This window comes from Dama dama, chromosome 12 (assembly GCF_033118175.1).
Source record: "Dama dama isolate Ldn47 chromosome 12, ASM3311817v1, whole genome shotgun sequence".
NCBI classification, from domain to species: domain Eukaryota; kingdom Metazoa; phylum Chordata; class Mammalia; order Artiodactyla; family Cervidae; genus Dama; species Dama dama.
In genome coordinates, this window is record NC_083692.1 from 1,626,888 (window position 1) to 1,652,334 (window position 25,447).

Below are 25,447 nucleotides of genomic sequence, written 5' to 3' on the forward strand. Positions count from 1 at the left end.
CAGTGAAAGCAGTTCTAAGGGGGAAGTTTATAGTGATACAAGCCTACCCCAGGAATAACAAAAATCTCAAATAAACAACCTAACTTTATATATATAGGAACTAGAAAAAGAAGAATAAACAAAACTCGAAAGTTAGTGTAAGGAAAGAAATCATAAAGGTATCAGAGTGGAAATAAATGAAATCGGGACTTGAAAAACAGAAAAGATCAATGAAACTTCAGAATTTTTTTTTTTAAAGATAAACGAAATTGATCAACCATTAACCAGACCCATCAGGAAAAAGAGAGAGCCCAAATAAATGAAAACCAAAATGAAAAAGAGATTACTGGGTACAATTATATGCCAATAAAATGGACAACCTAGAAGAAATGGAAAAATTCCTAGAAATGTACAGCCTCCCAAGACTGAATCAGGAAGAAAGAGAAAATATGAACTGACCAATTACTAGTATGAAATTAGTTAAATCAATAATTCCAAAGCTCCCAACCAAAAAAAAAAAAGCCCATGACCAGATGACTTACCATTTAGAGAACAGTTAACATCTATCCTTCTCAAACTGTTCGAAAAAAATTGCAGGAGAAGAAATGCTTCTGAACTCATTTTATAAGACCAGTATCATCCTGGTGCCAAAACCAAATAAATATCACAAAAAAAGAAAATTTTAGGCCAAAATCCTTGACAAACATAGATGTAAAAATCCTTACAAAATACAATATTAGAGAATCAAATTCAACAATACCTTAAAAGGATCATATATCATGATCAGGTAATCCCAGAGATGCACAGATGGGTCAGCATTCACAGGACATCATTAACTGTATATTGTCACCATGCTTATTTAACTTATATGCAGAGTACGTCATGAGAAACACTGGGCTGGATGAAGCACAAGCTGGAATCAAGATTGCCAGGAGAAATATCAATAACCTCAGATATGCAGATGACACCACCCTTATGGCAGAAAGTGAAGAAGAACTAAAGAGCCTCTTGATGAAAGAGGAGAGTAAAAAAGTTGGCTTAAAGCTCAATATTCAGAAAACTAAGATCATGGCATCCGGTCCCATCACTTCACGGCAAATAGATGCGGAAACAGTGACAGACTTTACTTTTCTGGGCTCCAAAATCACTGCAGATGGTGATTGCAGCCATGAAATTAAAAGATGCTTACTCCTTGGAAGGAAAGTTATGACCAACCTGGACAGCATATTGAAAAGCAGAGACATTACTTTCTCAACAAAGGTCCATCTAAGCAAGGCTATGGTTTTTTCAGTGGTCATGTATGGATGTGAGAGTTGGACTATAAAGAAAGCTGAGTGCAGAAGAATTGATGCTTTTGAACTGTGGTGTTGGAGAAGACTCTTGAGAGTCCCTTGGACTGCAAGGAGATCCAACCAGTCCATCCTAAAGGAGATCAGTCCTGGGTGTTCATTGGTAGGACTGATGTTGAAGCTGAAACTCCAATACTTTGGCCACCTGATGCAAAGAGCTGACTCATTTGAAAAGACCCTGATGCTGGGAAAGACTGAGGGCAGGGGGAGAAGGGGATGACAGAGGATGAGATGGCTGGATGGCATCACTGATTCAATGGACATGGGTTTGGGTGAACTCCAGGAGTTGGTGATAGACAGGGAGGCCTGGCATGCTGCGGTTCATGGGGTCTCAAGGAGTCGGACATAACTGAGCAACTGAACTGAACTGAATGAAAATTATATGATAATTTTGATTGATGCAGAAAAAGATTTTGACAAAATTCAACATTTACTTGTGATTAAAAACTCAATGAAGTGGGTATAGAGGGAATATATAGCTCAACATAATAAAGGCCATACATGACAAGCCCACAACTAAGGTTATACTCACTAATGAAAAGCTAAAAGATCAGGAATAGGATAAAGATGCCTACTCTCACCACTACTCTCACCACTTTTATTCAGTGTAGTATTGGAAGTCCTAACTATAGCAGTCAGACAAGAAAAAGAAAAAAAAGAAATCCAAGTTGAAAAGGAAGAAGTAAAACTTTCACTGTTTGCAGATGACATTATATTATATGTAGAAAATCCTAGATACCACCATAAATCTACTAGAACTCATCAATGAATTTGGTAAAGTAGCAAGATATGAAATTAATACACAGAAATCTGTTGCATTTGTATACATTAACAATGAACTGTCAGGAAAAATTAAGGAAACAGTCCCAAAGAAACATTAAACCCTGCTGTGATGCTGGAGGAAAAAAAGAAAGAAAACAGCCCCATTTACAGTCCTATCAAAAAGAATAAAATACCTAAGAATATATCTAAGGACATAAAAGACTTGTACTCAGAAAACTATAAACAGTGATAAAAAAAAAAATCAAAGATGAAATAAGCAGATGGAAAGATACTCTGTGTCTGTGGATTTGAAGAGTTAATATTGCTAAAGTGACCATACTTCCCAAAGTAATATACAGATTCAGTCCAGTCCCTATCAAAATACCAGTGGCACTCTTCACATAAGTCTAAAATTTGTACGGAAGCATAATAGACCCTGACTAGCCAAAATAATCTTGAGAAAGAAGAACAAAGCTGACAGTATCACATGCTCTGATTTCAAACTCTACTACAAAACTACAGTCATCAAAACAGTATGCTGCTGGCATAGAAACAGACAAATAGACCAAGGAATAGAACACAGTGGCCAGAAATGAACCCACATTTTATAGGCAATTAATCTAGGACAAAGGAAGCAAGAATAGTACAGTAGGGGAAAGATAGCCTCTTCAGTAAATGATGTTGGGGAAATTTGACAGCTGCATGCAAAAAAAACAACTGGATTACTTTCTCACAGTATACACAAAAATGAATTCAAAATGGGTTAAAGACTTATTTATATATAAGACCTAAAACCAGAAACCTTCTAGAAGAAAATAAAGGCAGTAAGCTGTCTGACATCACTCTTAGTAATATTTCCTTGGCTATGTCTCCTCAGGCAAAGGAAATGAAAGCAAAAATATCCAAATGGGACTTCATCTAAGCTTTTGCATGGCAAAGGAAACTATTAACAAAATGAAAAGGCAACCTACTGAATAGAAGGTATTTGCAAATTTATATCCAATAAGGGGTTAATTCATAGTATACAAAGGACTTACATAACAAAAGATAAAAAAGAAACAAACTGATTTAAAAATGATCAAAGAACATTACAGCATACTGACACATGTATATGGAATTTAGAAAGGTGATAACGATAACCCTATATGCAGAACAGAAAAAGAGACACAGAAATACAGAACAGACTTTTGAACTTTGTGGGAGAATGTGAGGGTGGGATATTTCAAAAGAACAGCATGTATACTATCTATGGTGAAACAGATCACCAGCCCAGGTGGGATGCACGAGACAAGTGCTCCGGCCTGGTGCACTGGGAAGACCCAGAGGAATCGGGTGGAGAGGGAGGTGGGAGGGGGGATCGGGATTGGGAATACATGTAAATCCATGGCTGATTCATATCAATGTATGACAAAACCCACTGGAAAAAAAAAAATAATAATAATAAAAATTAAAAAAAAAAAATGATCAGAAAATCTGAATAGACATTTTTCGAACAAAGACATACAGATGGCTACAGACTTAAGATGCTCAACATTAGTAATCATCAGGGAAATGCAAATCAAAACTGCAGTGAGATATCACCTCACACGTTAGAATGGCCAGTATCAAAAAGATAACAAATAAGTCGTGTTGGCAAGGATGTAGAGAAAGGGGAACCCTTGTGAACTGGGAATGTAAATTGGTACAGCCACTGTGGAAAATAGTATAGAGATTACTCAAAAAATGAAAAATAGAACTAGAACTACCTCATAATCCAGCATTTCCTCTCCTGGGTATTTATCCAAAGAAAACAAACTTATCCAAAGAAAACTAATTAGAAAAGGTATATGTCCCTCTCTGTCATTGCAGCATTATTCACAGCAGCCAAGATAGGAAGCAACCTAAATGCCCATCAATAGATGAGTGGATAAAGAAGTTGTGGCATATATTTTTATATAATGGATATTACTCAGCCATAAAAAAGAATGAAATCTTGCTTTTTGTGACAGCATGGATGGACCTAGAGGGTGTTGTACTAAATGAAATCAGTCAAAGACAGACAAATACTGTCTGATTTCACTCATATGTGGAATCTAAACTTCAGAACAAATGAACAGACTTAACAAAATAGAAACAATTTTAATTACAGAGAAAAACTAGTGGTTGCCAGAAAGGAGGGAGTAAGGGAGGAAAGAAATCAGTGAGGGAGATTAAGAGGTACAAACTTCGAGTTGCAAAATAAGTCATGGGTATAAAATGTATAGTATAGCTATGTGATATCTTTGTATGCTGACAGTATAAGCACAGTGACTATCTTGAAGTGAATAGAAACATCAAATCTCTACATTGTGTAACAGGAACTAATATAGCATTGTCAATTATACTTCAATAATAAATTGATAGAAAAAGAGATCATATGTGTGGTTACTCAGAAGCAGGGGGTTGTGGAAGAGAGAATTCAGTGAAGGTAGTCAAAAGGTACAGATTTCCAGTTATATGTATAGGGATTAAATGTACATGATAAATATAATGAACAGTAGGATGTTATATATAAAAGTTGAGAGAGAAAATCCTGAGTTCTCATCACAAGACAAACATTTTTTCTATTTCTTTAATTTTGTATCTATACGAAATTATGAATGTTCACTAAACTTACTGTCATAATCATATTGTGATATAATACCTTAAACTTACATGCTGTATGTCAGTTATATCACAATAAAATGGGAAGAAAACAAGGTGTTGGCAAGGATGTAGGAAAATTGGGAGTCTCATATACTTCTAGTAGGAAGGTAAAATGGTGTGGCACCTTTGGAAAACAGCCTGGCAGTTCCTCAAAATGTTTAAAGATATAGTTACTATATGACCCAGCAATTCCACTCCTAGATGGAATTCCACTCCACCCAAGAGAAAACATGCATATTGATGGGGCTTCCCAGGTGGTGCTAATGGTAAAGAAACTGCCTGCCAGTGCAAGAGACATAAGAGATGCAGGTTCGATCCCTGGGTCAGGAAGATCTCTGGCGGAGAGCATGGCAACCCATTCCAGTATTCTAGCCTGGAGAATTCCATGGACAGAGAGGATTCTGGCAGGCTACGGTCCATAGGGTCACACAGAGTCAGACATGACCAAAATGACTTAGCACACATCAGTTCAGTTCAGTTCATGCGTGCATATAAATGTTGATAATAGTATTATTTTTTAATAGCCAAAAAATCAAAACAACCAAAATGCTCAATAACTAATGAATGACTAAACAATATGTAGTGCAATATACAATGGAATATTATTCAGCAATAAAAAGAAATAAAGTGCCAGTAGTTGCTAAAATGGATGATCTTTGAAAATACTATATAACAAGTGACAGTAGCCAGTCACAGAAGACCACATACTGTATGATTCCACTTATATGATTTATCAAGAATAGGCAAATCCATCCAGACAGAAAGATTAGTGGTTCCTTAGGCTGGGAGTGGTTGGGGAGAAATGGGTAGTGATGGCTAATCGGTACTGTGTTTCTTTTTGGAGGTGATGAAAATGTTTTAATATTGAGAAGATAGTTTCACAATTCCATGAATATACTGTAACCCCCTGAAGTACATTGTAAATAGGTGAATTTTACAGTTTGTGAATTATTCCTCAATAAAGCTTTAACCAAAAAAAAACACCTAAGATGCCACAAAAATGATACACACAACAGTGTGAGATATTTAGATTTAGATACAAGTCCTTGAACCTAGTGAGGAAGTGTGGTGCCCAGAGGAAAACGGTGGGAGCCCAGAGGAGGGAGCAGTGCCCAGTGATGAAGGCTCTACTTAAAGCGCTGACCTGCTGACTGAGGTGGTCCTTATCTTGGACCCACAAACGCCTGTCTCTCGACAGACCACCGACCTCGCGACTAGCCTGTCCCTTCTCCGCTCTGCCCAGGAAAAGAGAACCCCTGGGGTGACACCAGGCAGCCCTGCACAGCAGAGCCCGGCGGCCTCAGCCCCCACCCACGCACCCAGCAGCCTGCCGACGACCGTGGTGCTGTCTCCTGCTCCGCCCTGCCCCTTCTGGGTAGCGGCCCTGTGAGAACGGAAGAGAAGGCCTGCGCCCCAGCGGCTGCCAGTTTCTGGCTCGCCGCGGCTTGATGGTCTGCTCAAGACTGAGCTTGAACAAGCCGAGCCCGGGTGCCTGGCTACCCGGGGCGGGAAAAGAGTACCACGGAGCCAGAGGTCGGGGCAGGAAGGGAGAAGCAGAGCGCGGGGCGGGCGGGCGTGGGGGCTCACGGTGAGCGCGCCAGGCTGGCGGCAGCGCCCAGAGGAGAACAGAGCCAAGGTCACGGAGCCGGAGTCAGGGCCCCCATTCCCACCAACCGGCTGGCGGAAATCACAGGCTTTCTCTCCCTTTAACCCGTTATTTTAGTTTATCAACTGCCCAATCAAAATCCAAGCCCGTGGTAGCTTGTCACAAGTCTCTGGGCAGAAAGCGCTGTTTCAGGCTAGAAAGGGGACTTTGCAGTCCGGAGTCTTTCTCTGAAGTTTCGTTTTCTGAGAAAGGGGAGGGGCCAAGTTGGTTGCCTTGGTTGTATTTTTTTCCCCCTAGTCATTAGATTAGCAACTCTCACTTTCCGGAAAACTGGTTCCTAATGGCAGTAAGTCTCTCTGGGAGAAGTTTTGAAAATTAATAGGGCTGCCTTTGCTTGTTCCGTTGATGGGGTCCCTCTAGATATTTAAGGGCTGAGCCAGGGACCCCAGCCTATACACCCACTCTGTTTCTTTCTTCCTCTCTATCTTTGAAAACCCTGCTTGTAATCTGGGCTTTACAGTCACATGATGAGGTGAGTTTTGTTTTGCAATTATTTTAATTTTTTTCCTTGATTATTTACTGATCATTTACTATGCCAGACCCATATATGCTGAATTTTCCAAGAAGGCAACTACTAGGCAACTCAAAGGAAGATATATATTTGGGGTTTTTGTTTGTTTGCTTTTGGTTTTTTACCTAGAGATTTTTCACCATTTCAAAGAATCATACCACAGCAAGCAATACCGTGTCTGGACTGGAGCCATGCGTATAAAGCAGTTCTCAGTCGTCAGTGTCATGGGCGACAGAGATCCTAGACCAGTTGTGAGCATCTGACACTTCATTACAGTAGCCAGTGCAGCCAGGCTAGACCATTCACGTACTAAGTTGCTTAGCTTTCATAATCAAATTAGTAAAAAGATTACCATTAAACAGTTGTTATAAACAGGAGGTGCTAGATGTGACTGGAGTTGAAGCCTCTAATCCACACTGGAGTCCTAGGGACTGTGCCCGCCTCAGTCTGCCAGCCCTGAACTTGACCACTAACTCCCTCTCCTAGAGCTCTTAACAGGTAATCACTGGTTAGTAGCTGAGAACTCTTCATTTTATAGATAGGGAAACCAATCATAAGAAATGTTAAGAGATTTGAAAAAGGATGAACTGTGACAGAGGCAGGTCTAGACACTCTGGAAACAACTCTATAGTTGTTGTTGTTTTTTTCCCCCACCAGCTCAGTATGAAGAAGTTTTTCCTTGTATCTCCTGCTGTGGTTTTAGGCAATTTTATGTGTTCTAGTGAGCTGTGAAAATAAACAACCACTGGAAATAAAGCAGTTGCCTAGAGCTTTACATTTTACGGAGCTCTTCTTACCACAGTCCCCTTCTCAGAATAACCCTGGAACAGAACCTGACTCAGAGTAGACACTCCATATTCACTGAATGAATGATTGACCAAATAAATGAGTAAACGTTTGATGTAAAGATGATTCTCCCATTTATGGATATGGTGACAAAGAATCAAGACAGTAATAATGACTTTTCCAATTTCTTTTGTGGAGTTAGAATTAAAACTTAAACAAAACATGACTTTTCCCTTTCCATTTGTGAAATTAGGATTTAAACTCAAGTCTGAGTTCAGTGGCATTCACTCACACTTTAATGCTTTGTTTTTGGTGTTCAGTCACCAACTTGTGTCCAACTCTTTTCTACCCCGTGGACTGCAGTACACCAGGCTTCCCTGTCCCTCACCATCTCCCGGAGTTTGCTCAAGTTCTTGTCCATTGAATTGGTGATGCCACCCAATCACCTCATCCTCTATCGTCCCCTTCTCCTTCTTCCTTCAATCTTTCCCAGCATCAGGGTCTTTTCCAGTGAGTCGGCTCTTCACCTCAAAGCAATGAAACTTCAGCTTCATCATCATTCTTTCCAGTGAGTATTCAGGGTTCATTTACTTTATGATTGACTGGTTTGATCTCCTTGCAGTCCAAGAGACTCTCAAGAGTCTTCTCCAGCACCACAATTTGGAAGCATCAATTCTTTGGCACTCTGCCTTCTTTATGGTCAGAAACTTATAACTTACAGTGAAAGTTTGTGATTACATGTGCTGTGCACCCAGCAGAGGAAGTTTACAGGAAACCCACAGTAGCAAACTGATGCCCCACCCATGGTCTGTGAGTCCGTCCCCAGCTTTTTCATATTTTGCTGCTATCAGTTAGCACATGCGCATTATCCCTAGGGCTGCAAATTACCCTCAGGCACTGGAGTGAGCTGGCAGTACCTTGGCATTCTATGTTTCACCCTTCTTCACACTCCTGACATCGTCCAGGCTGTGTCCAAGCAAAGCCAGGCTGATATGGAATACCAAAGGCCAGCTTCCTTGCTACAAGGCAGGACAATCTCTGCCATGCACTCCTGTGTTCTGAGCTCCCATGGGCATAGGTTGAGTGTAGGATTTTTGAAATCACACCCTCATTTGGCTTCTTCTCATTTCCCATCCTTCATCCCCACGACCTTTTTGGTTTCTCCTGGAAGCCCTAAATCACAGATTAATACATCCAGATCCTTGACTCAGGGCCCGCTTCTGCAAGAACAAGTCATAAGATATTCACTGACTCTTCAGATGAGGAAAATGGTATGCAAAGTTGCAGACAGCTTAATATACCTAGAAAACCACTTCAAGTAACAGTATGGCATTGTGTGGCATCAAGAGTCCTCTCTGTTTTCTAAGTGAAAAACAGTAAAAAGAGGAAGTGGCCCATGGGGGAGGGGAAGATTGCACATCACTGCGGTCTTCAGCTGGGACTGTGTGCTATAGAAATATTAACATCTCCTTCAGGTCAATGCAGTTCAGTCACTCAGTTGTGTGTGACTCTTTGCGACCCCATGAACCACAGCACACCAGGCCTCCCTATCCATCACCAACTCCCAGAGCCAACCCAAACCCATGTCCATTGAGTCGGTGGTGCCATCCAACCATCTCATCCTCTGTCATCCCATTCTCCTCTTGCCCTCAGTCTTTCCCAGCATCAGGGTCTTTTCAAATGAGTCAGCTCTTCTCATCAGGTGGCCAAAGTATTGGAGTTTCAGCTTCAACACCAGTCCTTCCAATGAACACCCAGGCCTGATCTCCTTTAGGATGGACTGGTTGGATCTCCTTGCAGTCCAAGGGACTCTCAAGAGTCTTCTCCAACACCACAATTCAAAAGCATCAATTCTTCTGCACTCAGCTTTCTTTATAGTCCAACTCTCACATCCATACATGACCACTGAAAAAATCATAGCCTTGACTAGGCAGACCTTTGTGTGAAAAGTAATGTCTCTGCTTTTTAATATGCTGTAGTTTTGTAGAATTTGTGATCATCTGTGTTGTGGGGAACTAAGGAAGATGAATAACTCTGTATCCAACTCGTGAGAGGAGATATATGGAATTTAGTGCATAGTAAGTACTTGGGCTGCCCTCATAACTCAGTTGGTAAAGAATCTGCCTGCAATGTAGGAGACCTGGAATCGATTCCTGGGTTGGGAAGATCCAGTGAAGAAGGGGTAGGCTACCCACTCCAGTGTTCTTGGGCTTCCCTTGTGGCTCATCTGGTAAAGAACCTGCCTGCAATGTAGGAGACCTGGTGTTCGATCCCTGGGTTGGGAAAATCCCCTGGAGAAGGAAAAGGTTACCCACTCCAGTATTCTGGCCTAAAGAATTCCATGGGCTGTATAGTCCATGGAGTCCCAAAGAGTTGGACAGGGTTGAGTGACTTTCACTTACGTAATTGATATGTGATCAAACTGTGATTTGTAATTACATTTACTACTTGGTTTTTTTTTCTATTAAACCCTTCTTGTGCTCTCTGCAGTATCAGAATATTTTTTAATGCATAACGTTTCCAATTATGGTACTCACATATAACTTGATTTCTTTTAAGATATCTGGGACCCCAATTTTAGTCTTTAGGTTTTTTTATTTTTGTAAAAGCCTAGACTTCAAGGAAAAGGTGAGGCAAAATCTTGATGGCTACATCACAGACAAAATGCTGATTTTATTAAAGGCTTTGAGTTTTACCTCAAGTTTAAAGTACAAGAAATCCAAGTAAAAGTGACAGCCCAAACATATTGGGACAGTAGTTGTTGACAAAAACTAGATATGAACATTTGCCTCCGCTGTGCTGTTTCCTTTTATGCCATGTTTTCACTGGGGCAGTGAAAAAAAAGTGAGATATAACAATTATTACAAAAATTTAAAAATAATAACAATGACCATTTTTTAAAAGATAGAACAAAAGTTAAAATCTCCTGAAAAGCTAACCACACTAGGGACTTTCTGGTGGTCCAGTGGCTAGACTCCACACTCCCAGTGCAGGGCACCAAGGCTCAATCCCTGGTTGGGGAACTACATCCTGCATGCCACAGTGAAGATCAGAGATCCTGTGTGCCACAACCAAGACTTGGTGCAGCAAAATAAATAAGTAAAACTATTTTTTAAAACTAATCATACCAAAATGAACATCATCTCTGGACGGTGGAATTCACAAGTTGGTTTTGGGATTTTTTTGCCTAAACAGACTTTCTGTTTTTCAAAAATTATGAACATACATTCAAATAATAAAAGAAGTATGTAGAATTATATTTTAAAACTCTGTCTTCATGTTCTCCTGACATCTTGGCCCCTGTCCCTATGTAAATATTGTTAAGAGACTGTTGTATACATTTCTGGACCTTTTCTTTTGGTGTTAATCTGCTTAGAGAGGTTGAGAAAAAAGTTAAAAGGTTAATATGGTTTTAAGCCTATGTAAAATGGGATAAGAGGTAGCACCTCAGCGTGGAATACCTGAGATAGTAAATAACGATGCTCTGAAACGAATGAGCAGGATGACTGCCACGTTGCCAAGATCTGAGCACCATTCTTGAGGAATATTATCCACAAACTGCTAAGTTACTGTCACAGCCTCATCTCTTGATGTTTCCTTATGGGTCCTTGGGTCAACAGAGCAGCTCTTGTTAAGATTGTTGAGTTCTGACCTGCATTTCTGTATTTCTTAGACTCTGTCTTCCAGGTGTTCTTTCTCCCTTTACTGTGGTTTACTGCCTTAAGTCCCAGCTCCCACCTTACAGCTCTTTCTCAGTATCACTTGCTTTGGTCAGTGAAGTTATGGGGTTCTCTCAGGCTGCCCTGCAGTTCTAAAACTTGCATCCAGTCCTGTGCTGTCTTTCTCTAATTTCTTGAATCTTTCTAAATTCTCCTTAGTGGGAAATTACAAGGAAGTGCAAGGAGAATCTATTTAACAAAGAGTTCTGTAACATAAAATGGAGAATGGTGGGTTGAGAGAATCCAGTGGGATCCAAAAGGTGGTAATCCTGTTATGAGAGATTGCAAAAGTTTATAATATTTTTTCTCTATTTTCATTACTTGATGATGTGTGTGTTATGTCTGTTGTCGCTTCAGTTGTGCTCGACTCTTTGAGACCCTGTGGACTGTAGCCTGCCAGACTCCTCTGTCCATGGGATTCTCCAGGCAAGAATACTGGAGTGGGTTGCCATGCCCTCCTCCAGGGGATCTTCCTAACCCAGGGATCAAACTCAAGTCTCATGTCTCCTGCCTGCCAATGCAGGCAGGTTCTTTACGACTAGCACCACCTGATAAGGGTGGCAATTTTAGAACAATTATAAAATCAATTTCTTGAAAGAAAAAAGTTCATTTATCAATTAGCAAAACAATTCTTCAAATAATCAGTTTGCTCCAAACTGAGCGACAGCTTCCTTGGGCCCTTTCACCAGCATAGCCTGGTGCCGGGAGCCATTGTGGGAGATCCCACCCATGACGAGGTCATGAGGAAAAGACCTGACACGCAAGGCCATTCAGGATCCCATCCATGACGAGGTCATGAGGAAAAAAACTGACACGCAAGGCCATTCAGGATACAAGGGACCCTCCAGGTTGGCCTCGGCCTCTACCCCACGCTGCATCCTCCCCCCTTTTTCTGCTGTTGTTCTTGTTTGCCCTGCTGCAGATTCTTGTGTTGCCTGCCGAGAGTTCTCCTGCTCCTCTTTCACTGAATAAAGACCAACTTAAAACCCTAATTAATAAATCTCCTAGACACTGGTACCCTATGAAGGGGCCAGGGATGAAAGAAATGCTTCAATTCAAACCCTTTTTGCTGGCATTCTGGCTTGTTTGATAAATGTGTGCTCCCATTGCAAGAGATTAGCTGGTGACTTCTTGCAGGTAGTTAACTTTTAGACTAAGAGCCTGTTTTGTGCTATATCTGCTGTTTTTGCAGTCCTTCGCATTTCTGTTCTGTCAAAATGTAATCCTATCTAGTTCCCATGGAGATGACACCTAATAGAAAGAAAATAGATTAACCACAGAAAAGACAGGGTCGACTACTGAAGTTGCTTAAAGTTATACATAGAGATTAACCTTAAAAAAGGCCCTAATAGGCACAGAGCCCTTTGGGGGGTGAGGAAGCCCTATTAGAGAACACAAAAAGTGTTGTTTTAAAAGTGGGTATTGGATCAATGTTTGATTGATGTTAATGTGCTGAGGTTGTACAGTGAAAACTATTGTTAATATAGTTGAAGATCTAGAAAAATAAGAGTTTAGAAATATAATTGTTAATTTTAACCAGGAGTGCTAAACAGGGGCTGCCTCACCGGAGCCGCAGAGTCTTTGTGTGCTAAACTTCTTAGATAAATTTAGCTGAGAACTTCTGCAAAAAGACTGACTGTTGTGTTAACAGGATTGTATTTCTACTATGTTACAACGTGCTGTACCAAGAGACTGCCACTTTTCTATTTTCTGCTAAGCTCAAGGCTAGAGATAATGTATAAAAAATCTATGGGAAAAGACTCTCATAAACAAAAAATATACAGAGAACACCTGGTTTCGTAAAGGACAAGCTGATGTAATGTTAAACTAAGTCTGTATGCTTATCTCCCCCTTAGAAATGTACCAACTTAGGGTATAAAGGCTACAGTGAAAAATAAAGCAACTGCCAGACTCTGCTGCACATCACGGTCTGGTCTCTTTCTTTCTTTCTCTCTCTCTCTCTCTCTCTCTCTCTCTCTCTCTCTGTCTTGCCCACGCCGTTCATTCTGAGGGTACCCCTGGATCCTGCTGGGGCAAGGACCCCAACAGCCTGGGATGAGACCAGTTCTTTGCCTGGGAGAATGTGGGCAGTATTGATGGGTTCTACCCTCCTTCCATCTGGCCAGGCCATGGTAGGTGGTGATTGGCTCAGCTGCCACATCTCCCAGTGTTGACAAGAGCAAGGCACAGGCCTCACTGTTGGCCATGGTGAGCAGCAGGAGGGGAACACCACTGCTCAGGGCCTGAGCCTCCAGTTTCCCCTTCTAATCCCCAACTCCCATGCCTCCCCCACATCCCTCCCCACTTCCCCTAGTACATATGGTTTCCGGAAAACACCAACTGACACTAATGAAAATGACTTGCTTTCTCTTTATGTACCCTCATTCATGCCTTGAATAACAATTCAGAGCAGGGTGTGACTTACCAGACCTGCTTTGGTATATCATACAGATATAAAATGCATGTACTTATATATAACGGCTTATATATATTTTCTAGAAACTGCTTTTCTACTTCAGCCATAGAACATGGGTATTCTTACAAGTTAGAATATAAGATCGAATTCTTTATTACTGAAATTGAGACTTTTTAATTTGCAACTGCAGTTATATTTAGTAAGTTTAATTAAGCTCCAGTATTTCTCCTCTTTGATCAATCTTGTCTTCTGAAATGAGAGACTAAAGCATGCTCCAAATTGTCATTACATTGAAACATCAGCCAGCAAAGCAGCTTTTCACAAAATAGTTGTTGAGTGACATGGAACGAAAAAGTCTTTTATGATGTAACTCAATGAGTCTCAACCTTGGCTGTACCTAAGAACTATGTAAAAATTTAAGTAAATACTGTGAAAACTTAAGTCCACAATAATCTGCACATGCTGTTTATAGCAGCCTCATCCATAATTACCCAAATTTGGAACAAACAAAAATGTACTTCAGTAGATGAATGGATAGACCGTGGTACATCCATATAATGTAATATTACTCAAAGCTTAAAGATGAGTTATAAAGTCATTAAAAAAAAAAAAAAAAAAAGACATGGAGGAACTTTAAATGCATATGAGTACATGGAAAAAGTCAATATGAAAAAGCTGCATATTGCATGATTCTGGATATAACATTTTGGATAAGGAAAAACTATGGAGACAGTGAAAAAAAAGATCAGTGATTTCCAGGGGTGGCAGAACTTAATAGGTAGAGCACATAGTTTAGGGCAGTATAATGACTGATACATGTTATGATATTGGGTTGGCCAAAAAGTTCATTTGGGTTATACCTATGGAACAAAACACCAAGAACAACTTTAAATTATGAACCTTGTTGATTATGATGTGCTACTGTGGGTTCATCAGTTTTAATAAATGTACCATTCTGGTGGGGGGTGTTGATAGTGGGGGAGGCTATACATGTGTGGGTGCAAGAGGTATACGGGAAATATCTACACTTTCCCCTCAGTGTTGCTGAGATCCTAAAACTGCTCTAAAAAAATAAGGCCTTAACTTAAAAAAAAAAAAAAAAAGTAATACTGATATATGGGCTCCATACTTACAGATTGCGATTTAGTTGGTCTGGATTGGTGCTTGGGAAGGTGGTGGGTTTTTTTAATAGGCTTTAATTTTTAGAGCTGGTATTTTTTTATTAAGTTCCATAAGTGATTCTTGAAGGAAAGTTACATGGCTCAAAATAGCCAGGAATTAAAACTCCCCTCTAGGTCCTCCCCACCATTCTATGCAAAACAAAGAACTCTCTCACCTAAAGAAAAAAAATGGACATTAAGGCTGATTATACCCAGCTCCCAACCAGTCCAGCCTCTGGCCGATTTCCAAAATTCCTTGCCCCACCCACTCCGAACAACCTGGAGAACAGGCCCCCTTAAGACAGTAGCTTTCCATACAAATTGAGAAATTATTTGTTCTAGTTCTGTGAAAAATACCGTTGGTAGCTTAATAGGGATTGCATTGAATCTATAGATTGCTTTGGGTAGAATAGCCATTTTGACAATATTGATTCTTCCAATCCATGAACACGGTATATTTCTCCATCTGTTTGTGTCCTCTTTGATTTCTTTCATCAGTGTTTTGTAGTTTTCTATGTATAGGTCTTTTGTTTTTTAGGTAGATATACTCCTAAGTATTTTATTCTTTTTGTTGCAATGGTGAATGGTATTGTTTCCTTAATTTCTCTTTCTGTTTTCTTATTGTTAGTGTATAGGAATGCAAGGGATTTCTGTGTGTTAATTTTATATCCTGCAACTTTACTATATTCGTTGATTAGCTCTAGTACTTTTCTGGTAAAGTCTTTAGGGTTTTCTATGTAGAGGATCATGTCATCCGCAAACAGCGAGAGTTTCACTTCTTCTTTTCCTATCTGGATTCCTTTTACTTTTCTGCTCTGATTGCTGTGGCCAAAACTTCCAAAACTATGTTGAATAGTAGTGATGAGAGTGGGCACCCTTGTCTTGTTCCTGATTTTAGGGGAAATGCTTTCAATTTTTCACCATTGAGGGTAATGCTTGCTGTGGGTTTGTCATATATAGCTTTTATTATGTTGAGGTATGTTCCTTCTATTCCTGCTTTCTGGAGAGTTTTAATCAAAACCTCAAATAGCCAAAGTAATCTTGAGAAAGAAGAATGGAACTGGAGGAATCAACCTGCCTGACTTCAGACTCTACTACAAAGCCACAGTCATCAAGACAGTATGGTACTGGCACAAAGACAGAAATATAGATCAATGGAACAGAATAGAAAGCCCAGAGATAAATCCACGAACCTATGGACACCTTATCTTCGACAAAGGAGGCAAGGATATACAATGGAAAAAAGACAACCTCTTTAACAAGTGGTGCTGGGAAAACTGGTCAACCACTTATAAAAGAAACTAGAACACTTTCTAACACCATACACAAAAATAAACTCAAAATGGATTAAAGATCTCAGAAACTATAAAACTCCTAGAGGAGAACATAGGCAAAACACTCTATGACATAAATCACAGCAGGATCCTCTATGACCCACCACCCAGAATATTGGAAATAAAAGCAAAAATAAACAAATGGGACCTAATGACACTTAAAAGCTTTTGCACAACAAAAGAAACTAAGCAAGGTGAAAAGACAGCCCTCAGATTGGGAGAAAATAATAGCAAATGAAGCAACAGACAAAGGATTAATCTCAAAAATATACAAGCAACTCCTGCAGCTCAATTCCAGAAAAATAAATGACCCAATCAAAAAATGGGCCAAAGAACTAAACAGACATTTCTCCAAAGAAGACATACAGATGGCTAACAAACACATGAAAAGATGCTCAACATCACTCATCATCAGAGAAATGCAAATCAAAACCACAATGAGATACCATTACACGCCAGTCAGGATGGCTGCTATCCAAAAGTCTACAAGCAATAAATGCTGGAGAGGGTGTGGAGAAAAGGGAACCCTCTTACACTGTTGGTGGGAATGCAAACTAGTACAGCCACTATGGAGAACAGTGTGGAGATTTCTTTAAAAAACTGGAAATAGAACTGCCATATGACCCAGCAATACCACTTCTGGGCATACACACTGAGGAAACCAGATCTGAAAGAGACACGTGCACCCCAGTGTTCATCGCAACACTGTTTATAATAGCCAGGACATGGAAGCAACCTAGATGCCCATCAGCAGATGAATGGATAAGGAAGCTGTGGTACATATACACCATGGAATATTACTCAGCCATTAAAAAGAATTCATTTGAATCAGTTCTAATGAGATGGATGAAACTGGAGCCCATTATACAGAGTGAAGTAAGCCAGAAAGATAAAGAACGTTACAGCATACTAACACATATATATGGAATTTAGAAAGATGGTAATGATAACCGTATATGCAAAACAGAAAAAGAGACACAGATGTACAGAACAGACTTTTGGACTCTGTGGGAGAAGGCGAGGGTGGGATGTTTCAAGAGAACAGCATCAAAACATGTATATTATCTATAGTGAAACAGATCACCAGCCCAGGTTGGATGCATGAGACAAGTGCTCGGGCCTGGTGCACTGGGAAGACCCAGAGGGATTGAGTAGAGAGGGAGGTGGGAGGGGGGATCAGGATGGGGAACACATGTAAATCCATGGCTGATTCATGTCAATGTATGACAAAACCCACTACAATATTGTAAAGTAATTAGCCTCCAACTAATAAAAATAAGTGGAGAAAAAAAAAAAAAAAAGACAGTAGCTTTCCACATATATGCCTATATATACTTACTCTTTTCTTGGGTTAGGGCAGCAGCTCACTAATCTGACTGCTGCCCCTTCTCGCCTCATTAAAAGTGATCTGTTCCTATAAAGTGCCAGTCTCATTCTTTTTCCAAACCCCGCCTTCTCTAACTCCCTTACCCTACAATTCTAATGTGCATCCAGGGTGCACATTTCATCTTTGCGCCACTGTTTGGAGTTATCCACACCTGTCATATCTCTATACCTCTCACCATTTTACCTCCTTAACTCAGGCCCCATTTAACAACTGGAAGAACCATCTCCCAGTAACACTCGGCACAAGCAAATGGCTTCCCTGAGACTTACCTAAAGTCTGTGTTTTTGCATATTGAAAGTTAGTAAGATAGATAAGTATTAGAGAAAAGGGAACCGTAGTACATAGTTGATGAGAATGTAAGTTAGCAATCACTATGGATAACAATATGGGAGTTCCTTAAGAAATAAAAGCAGAACTACTATACGATCTACCTGAAAACTTTTATTCCCTGAACACATTCTCCTGTCACTTAGTTCTTTGGGCATAACTATGCTATACTGCTTATCAGGATGTATTTTAACTGTTTAAGTGCATGTCTCCACCTCCACTAAGGCAATTTGAGAGCAGTGTTGAGTTTTATTCACCTTGTCAGAACCTAGCACTAACTCAAATTCATGGTCAAGATTTTTAAAATGCACAAACCTGATCAAGTATAAACTATGCCTTGAGGTTTTTAAATCTAGTATTTTTCATTGGGATATATCACTTGCTAAAAAATCCTCCAGATACTTTGGCTCTCTCTGAGAGTCTGCACATTCCTCATTCCTTAGCCCAGGGAACAGAATTTTGGTTAAAAGACAGAAGCAAGATCTCTCAGCAGACCACAGACCCTTTACTTATTTAACTTCTTAGGGAGGCTGTTCCTCATTTGTAAAATGCAAATTGCTGATGCTCCTTCCACTGTGAGCAAAAGCCTACAGCAAAATCAGGAGTTTACATTCTTCTCCAAATGATATCCGATGACCACTTCCCTGTTTGAACGAAGGAGTTAGGAGTTAAAAATAAGTACTGTACACATCAAGTTTTACCACATTTTAATTAGTAAAACAAAATAAAATGAAAACAGGCATAGCCATGTCTCAACAGAAGAAGTAAATATCATTTTATATGACAAAATGCCATCCACTATGACACATTTCCAATAATTCTGACAATTATCTTTCACAACATTTTGCAAAATTCTAAGGAAAATTAAAAATTGGAGATTTACTCTAAACCTGCATACCTATCTGACTACAATTTGTGTGAAAAACATCCTGAAGGCATTACTTGGCCCAGATGTTGACGCTGAACATCAGAGTTCTTCCCCCCACACTTCTAAGATGCTAGCATAGCAATTCCACTGCCGCTCACTACCAACACAGACCAAACTACAGGGAAACACAGGCACAAAGAGGAATTAAAAGATGTTTGTAGTAACATCAACGCAATTTCTTATTTATGTGCACTAAGCATAAAAGTGTATCAGTATTCAAAAGCAAGAAAACAGAATTTGGAGTTAGTCCAACCCAAATGAGGCATCTTCAAACCTGGGGGAAAAAAAGAAAAAAAGGGTTATTACCAAATACATTTATTTTATTTAGATTGCAGATAGCACCACCACACTTATCTAACTTGTGCTGTATATAAATCATTCTTAGTAACAGTAGTACCTGCAGGCGATTTTCCAGATGAATTAAAAGAGTATAACCTACTGGTTGATCCCACTGGTTCACTAACAACATTACAGAAAAGAATACTGGTATTAGAGTTCAGATCCTAACCCCAACACTTAGTAACTGTATGACGCTGGGCAGGTCAGCCAAACTCTCTGATGCTCTCGCAAATTAACTTCCCTGTCCTACAGTGCAACAGGAAATTTGAATAGGTTTTCCATGCCAGGATACACTGAGTAATAAAATTCCCCAGAAAAGCTGGATTATCTGCCTCTGGCCTCCACCTGAAGTGGCAGAGAAGTCCAATCCCTCCCTGTTTCACACTGCTAGAGTTAGGTGCTAGAGCTGCAATACATCCGTTACAGTGTCTTTACATTGAGTTACAACAGTCTTGTTTCCACTTCTCTCCTCTATTGGACTGGGAGCTTAGAGACCCAACTACAGTGCCCAGACACTTAGGAATGGTGTCTCTGCAGAACCATGTCACTCTTCTCTTCAGGCTATTTAGCAAAGAGCTGCCACACAAAGGAAGGGACAGTTCACCTTTGAAGGCCCAGAGATGCCCAACGTGCAAATGGCAGAAGAGCAAACACTTGCAGGTGCTGTGGGTAACAGCTGCCTCTGCCTGGAACCCCACACCTGCAGCTCCTCTGTCCTCCCTTTAGAGGGTTAGTGATGCTGGGAAAGTCACACCCAGGGCCACGGCCTTCCTCATCTCCCCCTCTCTCAGGGGCGGGGAATGGGACCCCGTGGGATTCTTCTCTGCCTGCTGAATTGTTACCCTGATTAATGTCTTCCAGACTGTGAGGCTTATCACATTAGAGCTGTCTGTAATGGTCCCTAGGATACTGATATTACAATAGGGTTTCTTAAGGTTAGAAACCCACCTTGATGGTGCTGCTTACATGTCTCGATCTATGAAAAAGAAAAACAGAGAAAGAAAACAGTTAAGTTTGACTTCTGAAATGCTGCGTACTACAAAAGTCTAAAATTGTTATAAACAAAGATGGCAGAAGAGCCAGTGAAGAAAAACCTAGACGTTTCCTACCAGCCTGAGATCCCAAGCAATCCAGAGAACTAGAGGAGGCCAGGGTTGGAGGGCCCTACCGTAGCAGGGCTTGCACACAAAGGCCCCTGCCTTCGGAGACCCTCCTTGGTCCTGGGTGTGCCCGAGGCGGTCAGGAGAGCCAAGGGGGCCACAGGGAGGAAGCCTTGGGAGTGCCTGTGCTGATGCCCCCTGCTCTCACTGAAGGGAAACCACTGTCCCAGCGACCACGCTGTGCCCCGCTCTCTCAGAGGGTGCCACTGCGCAGAACTTTAATGACATTCCCTGATAATCCCAGCATGCAGATGTTTTTATATCAAAGCAGCTTTATGCCACAGCTGTGCTCCCATACAACTGTCAGCGGTTAACCAAAGAACTTGAAAACTTACCCCACACATATGTCTGGGGTTCTGAGAAAGTAATGTGCTTCACTCGGCAGCTATACTGATCCTTGCTGTTGGGGGTGAACTCAGCGTGGGACAGCAGGTAGAAAGACCAGTCCTTGCTGAAAGACAGGTCTGACTGCTCTGATTTCATCTTCTCCCCATTCTTCAGCAATTCGATTTCAATCTGGGGTGGATGGAACCCAGACACATAGCAGTTCAGGTAATTTGGCTTTCCATCCTCTGGTGGGTGTCTTGAGTACACTTGAACCTTTGGCGAACCTGAGGAGTGGCAGGGAAAGACAGATGAAACATCAGAGTATTCCACTTGGGGGGACCTTGGTCTGAAGCTAGATCAGGCACCAAATGTTTACATTGGATCCTCCATTTCTCCCAATTCCACTTTCCCTCGGGCCAAATGACCTTACATTTTTGCAAATGGCCACCTCCAGTTTGTGGGATAAACCATGACTTAGTATCTTTCCCACATAATCCCCCTACACATGCCTTTCAGGCTTTTTCTAGCAGATTTCTAGTAACATCTTCTTCTGTCAGTGGACATTGTGCTGTATCTTTTAACAGTTGTGTGTGGAGGCTCTCAAGAAGAAGGCTTCATGGCTCCTCAGCACATAGAATCTATATCACTCAAGAGTCTACATGATTTGGCCCCAGCCTACTGATTGAGCTTTGTTTCTCACTTCACACACCCTCCAGGGTGGCCACATCAAAAAACTCCCTTATTACACCCTCTTTCAGCCCCATCAATCATTTTCCTTACATTTACTTCTTTCTTCCTGGTCTCTTGTCTAGATGCACACCCACCAGACTTCTCAATAGGTGCCTAGTACAGTGCCCTGCACACTGCAGTTGCTTGGTAAATAAATGGCAGGTGTAATTATTGTTACCTCCTTGCTCATGTTCCTAACAGAATCAACCCAAAGTATATTTCTACAGAACACAACCTCTTCATCACGTCTGGAGTTCATATGACAAATCTCCATCTGATTGTGTACCTGATTTCATGAGCCAGACAACAAAGAAATAAAAGTGAAACACCTACAGGAGCTGGAAAACACCTTAGATGAGTGGGTCGGGCTGGGTGAGAACAACAGGGAAGAGTGAGGACTGTGGCAGATGGGAAAGATTATACTCTCTGTTAGGACCAAGTGGATTAATGCATGTGACAGTGGAATCTGCATTTTTAATGAGCATGGTTAAGTGACTTCCATAATCTGCCAGGTTGAGAATATTATATATTGCTACAGGACAGGTGGATTCCAAAATGAAATGCATGTTGAGACCCTCCATGAGAATGTGGAAGAAAATATTATAAGCTCTATATCTATATTTTTCTAAGTGAACTGTTAATGCTACTAAATATACAGACTGATATAAATATATGTATATAAGCCACTTAAATACAAATACACTCAGGGGACATGATTACAAAGGTCAGTTCATCCTCTATGTCCAGGAGGTACAGAGAAGGAGGAGTCCAGGCCACTGTGACTGGATGTATCTTTGTAATCATCCGATCATCAAAGAAAAGATCCCTAGTCCCACTAAGAGCTAGACTGGGAATACTATGAAGCCCTGGTATTTTTCCGTCATTCAAAGTGAAGATAAATCTTCTGATTTATTTGAGCTTCTAATAAGTGACAGTTAAGTCACTCAGTCATGTCTGACTCCTTGCAACCCCATGGACTATAGAGTCCATGGAATTCTCCAGGCCAGAATACTGGAGTGGGTTGCCTTTCTCTTCTCCAGGGGATCTTTCCAACCAGGGATCAAACCCAGGTCTCCCGCATTGCAGGCGGATCTAGTAACTAGACCATAATACATACTACAGTACTGAGGGCACAACTCCATTCCACCTGGAATTCTCCCTTTGAGGGAGCTAGGCAGGTTTGTGCAGGGGGAGGGTTTGCAAGGGTATCACAATAGTAGTTTCCAGAAGAAGGAGATGTATCCAACAGGCCTGGGTTTGAATCGGGCTTCAGCCACTTACTGCTTCTGCATTATGGGGAGAGTTACTTTAGCTTCTGTAGTTCAAGTGAAAACTTAATTTACGCCCAGACTGAAATAAAACCTACACAGGGAAAGAGCAGAAGATAGGACCCCGCCCCTCCCCCCCCCCCCCCAGGAAAGTGAATCACAACTAACATGTTTTTTGAATGTCTTCTAGAAATCCCCTGTGTGTTTTCCAGGCATGTATTATCTTGGAAGTTCTCTAATTAACATACTTTTTAATGTCTGCTTGTTATTTTTTGGAGAGAATTCTATAGCCACAACAAAACATCAGTAACAGTGATAATACAGACATCATGTGCTTTTTTGGCAAATAAATTTTAAATTCCATTTTCAAACGAAAGAGAAATCTGATCTTCAGTGTATTTAGAAGGCATCTAAACACAGTGTCCCTGACAACCTGGGTAAGTGTGTTGATTATTCATCCCTAGTTTTACAACCTTTCTGACTGATAAACCTTCACTTGCTCAAAACTGAAAGTAGAGAGACACTTCATCTTGGAAAGAACCAGGCAAGGAGCCAAAGGAGGAAGCCCTTTGTGAACAAAGGCCACAGAGGCCCATGGCTGCCCAGCCTGCTCCCTAGAATCTCACCCCAGATGATTATGAAAAATGCACAGGTGACGCCTAATGGGCGCACCACCTGGCCAAAGGCTCTGGTCAGGCTCTACTGTCTGCCACTGATCCCCTGCGGGATTAACTTACTTCAACTTGTCAGCCTCCCTTTCCTCATTTGTGACATCCTGATGATAGGCTGTCTAGGTTGGTCATAACTTTTCCTTCCTTTATGACCAACGTAGACAGCATATTAAAAAGCAGAGACATTACTTTGTCCACAAAGGTCCGTCTAGTCAAGGCTATGGTTTTGCCAGTAGTCATGTATGGATGTGAGAGTTGGACCATAAAGAAAGCTGAGTGCTAAAGAATTGATGCTTTTGAATTATGGTGCTGGAAAAGACCCTTGAGAGTCCCTTGGACTGCAAGGGGATCCAACCAGTCCATCCTAAAGGAGATCAGGCCTGGGTGTTCATTGGAAGGACTGACGTTGAAGCTTGAAACTGCAATACTTTGGCCACCTGATGCGAACAGCTGACTCATTTGAAAAGACCCTGATGCTGGGAGGGATTGAGGGCGGTAGAAGGGGACGACAGAGGATGAGATGGTTGGATGGCATCACCAACTCAATGGGCCTGGGTTTGGGTAGACTCCGGGAGTTGGTGATGGACAGGGAGGCCTGGCCTGCTGCGGTTCATGGGGTCGCAAAGAGTAGGACACGACTGAGTGAACTGAACTGAACTGATGATAGGCACCGTATTTACATCGCTGACCCCTTTCACAATTAAATGACACAGCACACAGCGCAGGACAAACAGCTGTCACCGGGAACCTCTATGAGTATTATTAAAAGCGAAGTGTAAGGAGAACAAGAGAATTAACGAGGCGAATCGGTTTGTTAAACCTCAAGGCATTCCACTAAAGTCACCGGAAAATTCCTCATTCTGGTTTGGTCCCTTGTTTGGGGAAAAGTACAGAGGGGCAGGTGAACCTGCCCGGTGCCTGCAGGAAGCTCCACGCCCTCAGGATGCCAGCTGGCCGACATACCCCGGCGGCGACTCCCCCTAAGCCCACCGGTTGTCTCCACCAGTTCGCAGACCCCAACCCTGCCCTCTGGGACCTGCCAGCCCGCACCCCACCCCCACCACCCCCCCCCCCCCGCCCCGCTCCAGAGATGCGCGGGGGGAGCCAGAGACCCGCGAACCAGAGGAAGAGAATCCCTCCCCCACCGCGCCCGCCCTGAACCACATCCGCACCCGGGAACTACGTCCCGACCCACGCGGTACCGTCCGGGCGTGCCAGGGGCTCCCTCCCCACATCCCCGGGAAGTCGGCGACCTGGGATCGCACCCCCTCCCCACTCCCCGCGCACCCCGCCGCTTCCACCGCCCGAGGGGAAGCCGGGTGCTCCTCCACCGAGCTGGGAAGGAAAACTTGGGAGCGGGACCGGGGTGGACAGAGTTAGTGCCCAGGGTGCCAAGTGCGTGTCACCGGGACAGGACGGGCTGGCGGAAGAGGAGAGAGAGGAGAGGACACTCACGCTGGACGGCGTCCAGTCCAGACAGCGACAGCAGCCCGAGAAGGACCAAGGACGCGAAGCGAGCCATCCTTGCAGCAGCTGCGCGGGTGGCTGAGTGAGCGGCCGCGTTCCGCGCTCGCCTTTATAGTCCGCCCTCAGGCAGCCAATCGGAAGCCTGCCCGCCGGGCCGTCACAAGTCTCCGAGCGAACTAAGCCGGGGCAGGTTAGAAACAGGCTTCCTGGTTTTCAGTTTCGTTTTCTAATAAGTCTCATGATGCTTAGGAAGGCAGGGCTGGGCTGGGTGCATTCGCTGCCTGTACATCGACGCCCTCTTATCTGGGGTGCGCGCCCAAGCTTGGAGTGCGAACCGCTCACCCTAGAACTCCAGTGTGGACGAACCCTGGCTTTTCGGAACAGCACCGAAAAGGCTAAAGGACTTGCTTACCGTGCATGCCACAGCCATTTAGGAGCCTAGCACCTGGTTTTCAGTTGGGAAAACTGAAGCATAGAACAGTTAAGGGTAAGGACTGA

At 42.1% G+C, this 25,447-nt stretch overlaps 1 protein-coding gene and 1 long non-coding RNA gene across 2 annotated transcripts; both read right to left on the bottom strand.

Moving 5' to 3' along the window:
* Positions 1 to 522: 522 nt before the first annotated feature.
* LOC133067147 (uncharacterized) lies at positions 523 to 8,120 on the bottom strand. Its single transcript, XR_009695207.1, has 3 exons — positions 8,106 to 8,120; positions 740 to 892; positions 523 to 620 (listed from the first exon to the last, which is right to left on the bottom strand). It is a non-coding gene; the product is annotated as an uncharacterized LOC133067147 (long non-coding RNA).
* A 10,630-nt stretch (positions 8,121 to 18,750) lies between these two features.
* Positions 18,751 to 25,095, bottom strand: LOC133065916 (beta-2-microglobulin). Its single transcript, XM_061156404.1, has 4 exons — positions 24,938 to 25,095; positions 20,823 to 21,098; positions 20,276 to 20,303; positions 18,751 to 19,262 (listed from the first exon to the last, which is right to left on the bottom strand). Exons 1-3 carry the CDS (start codon positions 25,002 to 25,004, stop codon positions 20,290 to 20,292), a joined length of 357 nt encoding a protein of 118 aa, XP_061012387.1. The 5' UTR covers positions 25,005 to 25,095; the 3' UTR covers positions 18,751 to 19,262; positions 20,276 to 20,289.
* Between the last annotated feature and the right edge of the window lie 352 nt (positions 25,096 to 25,447).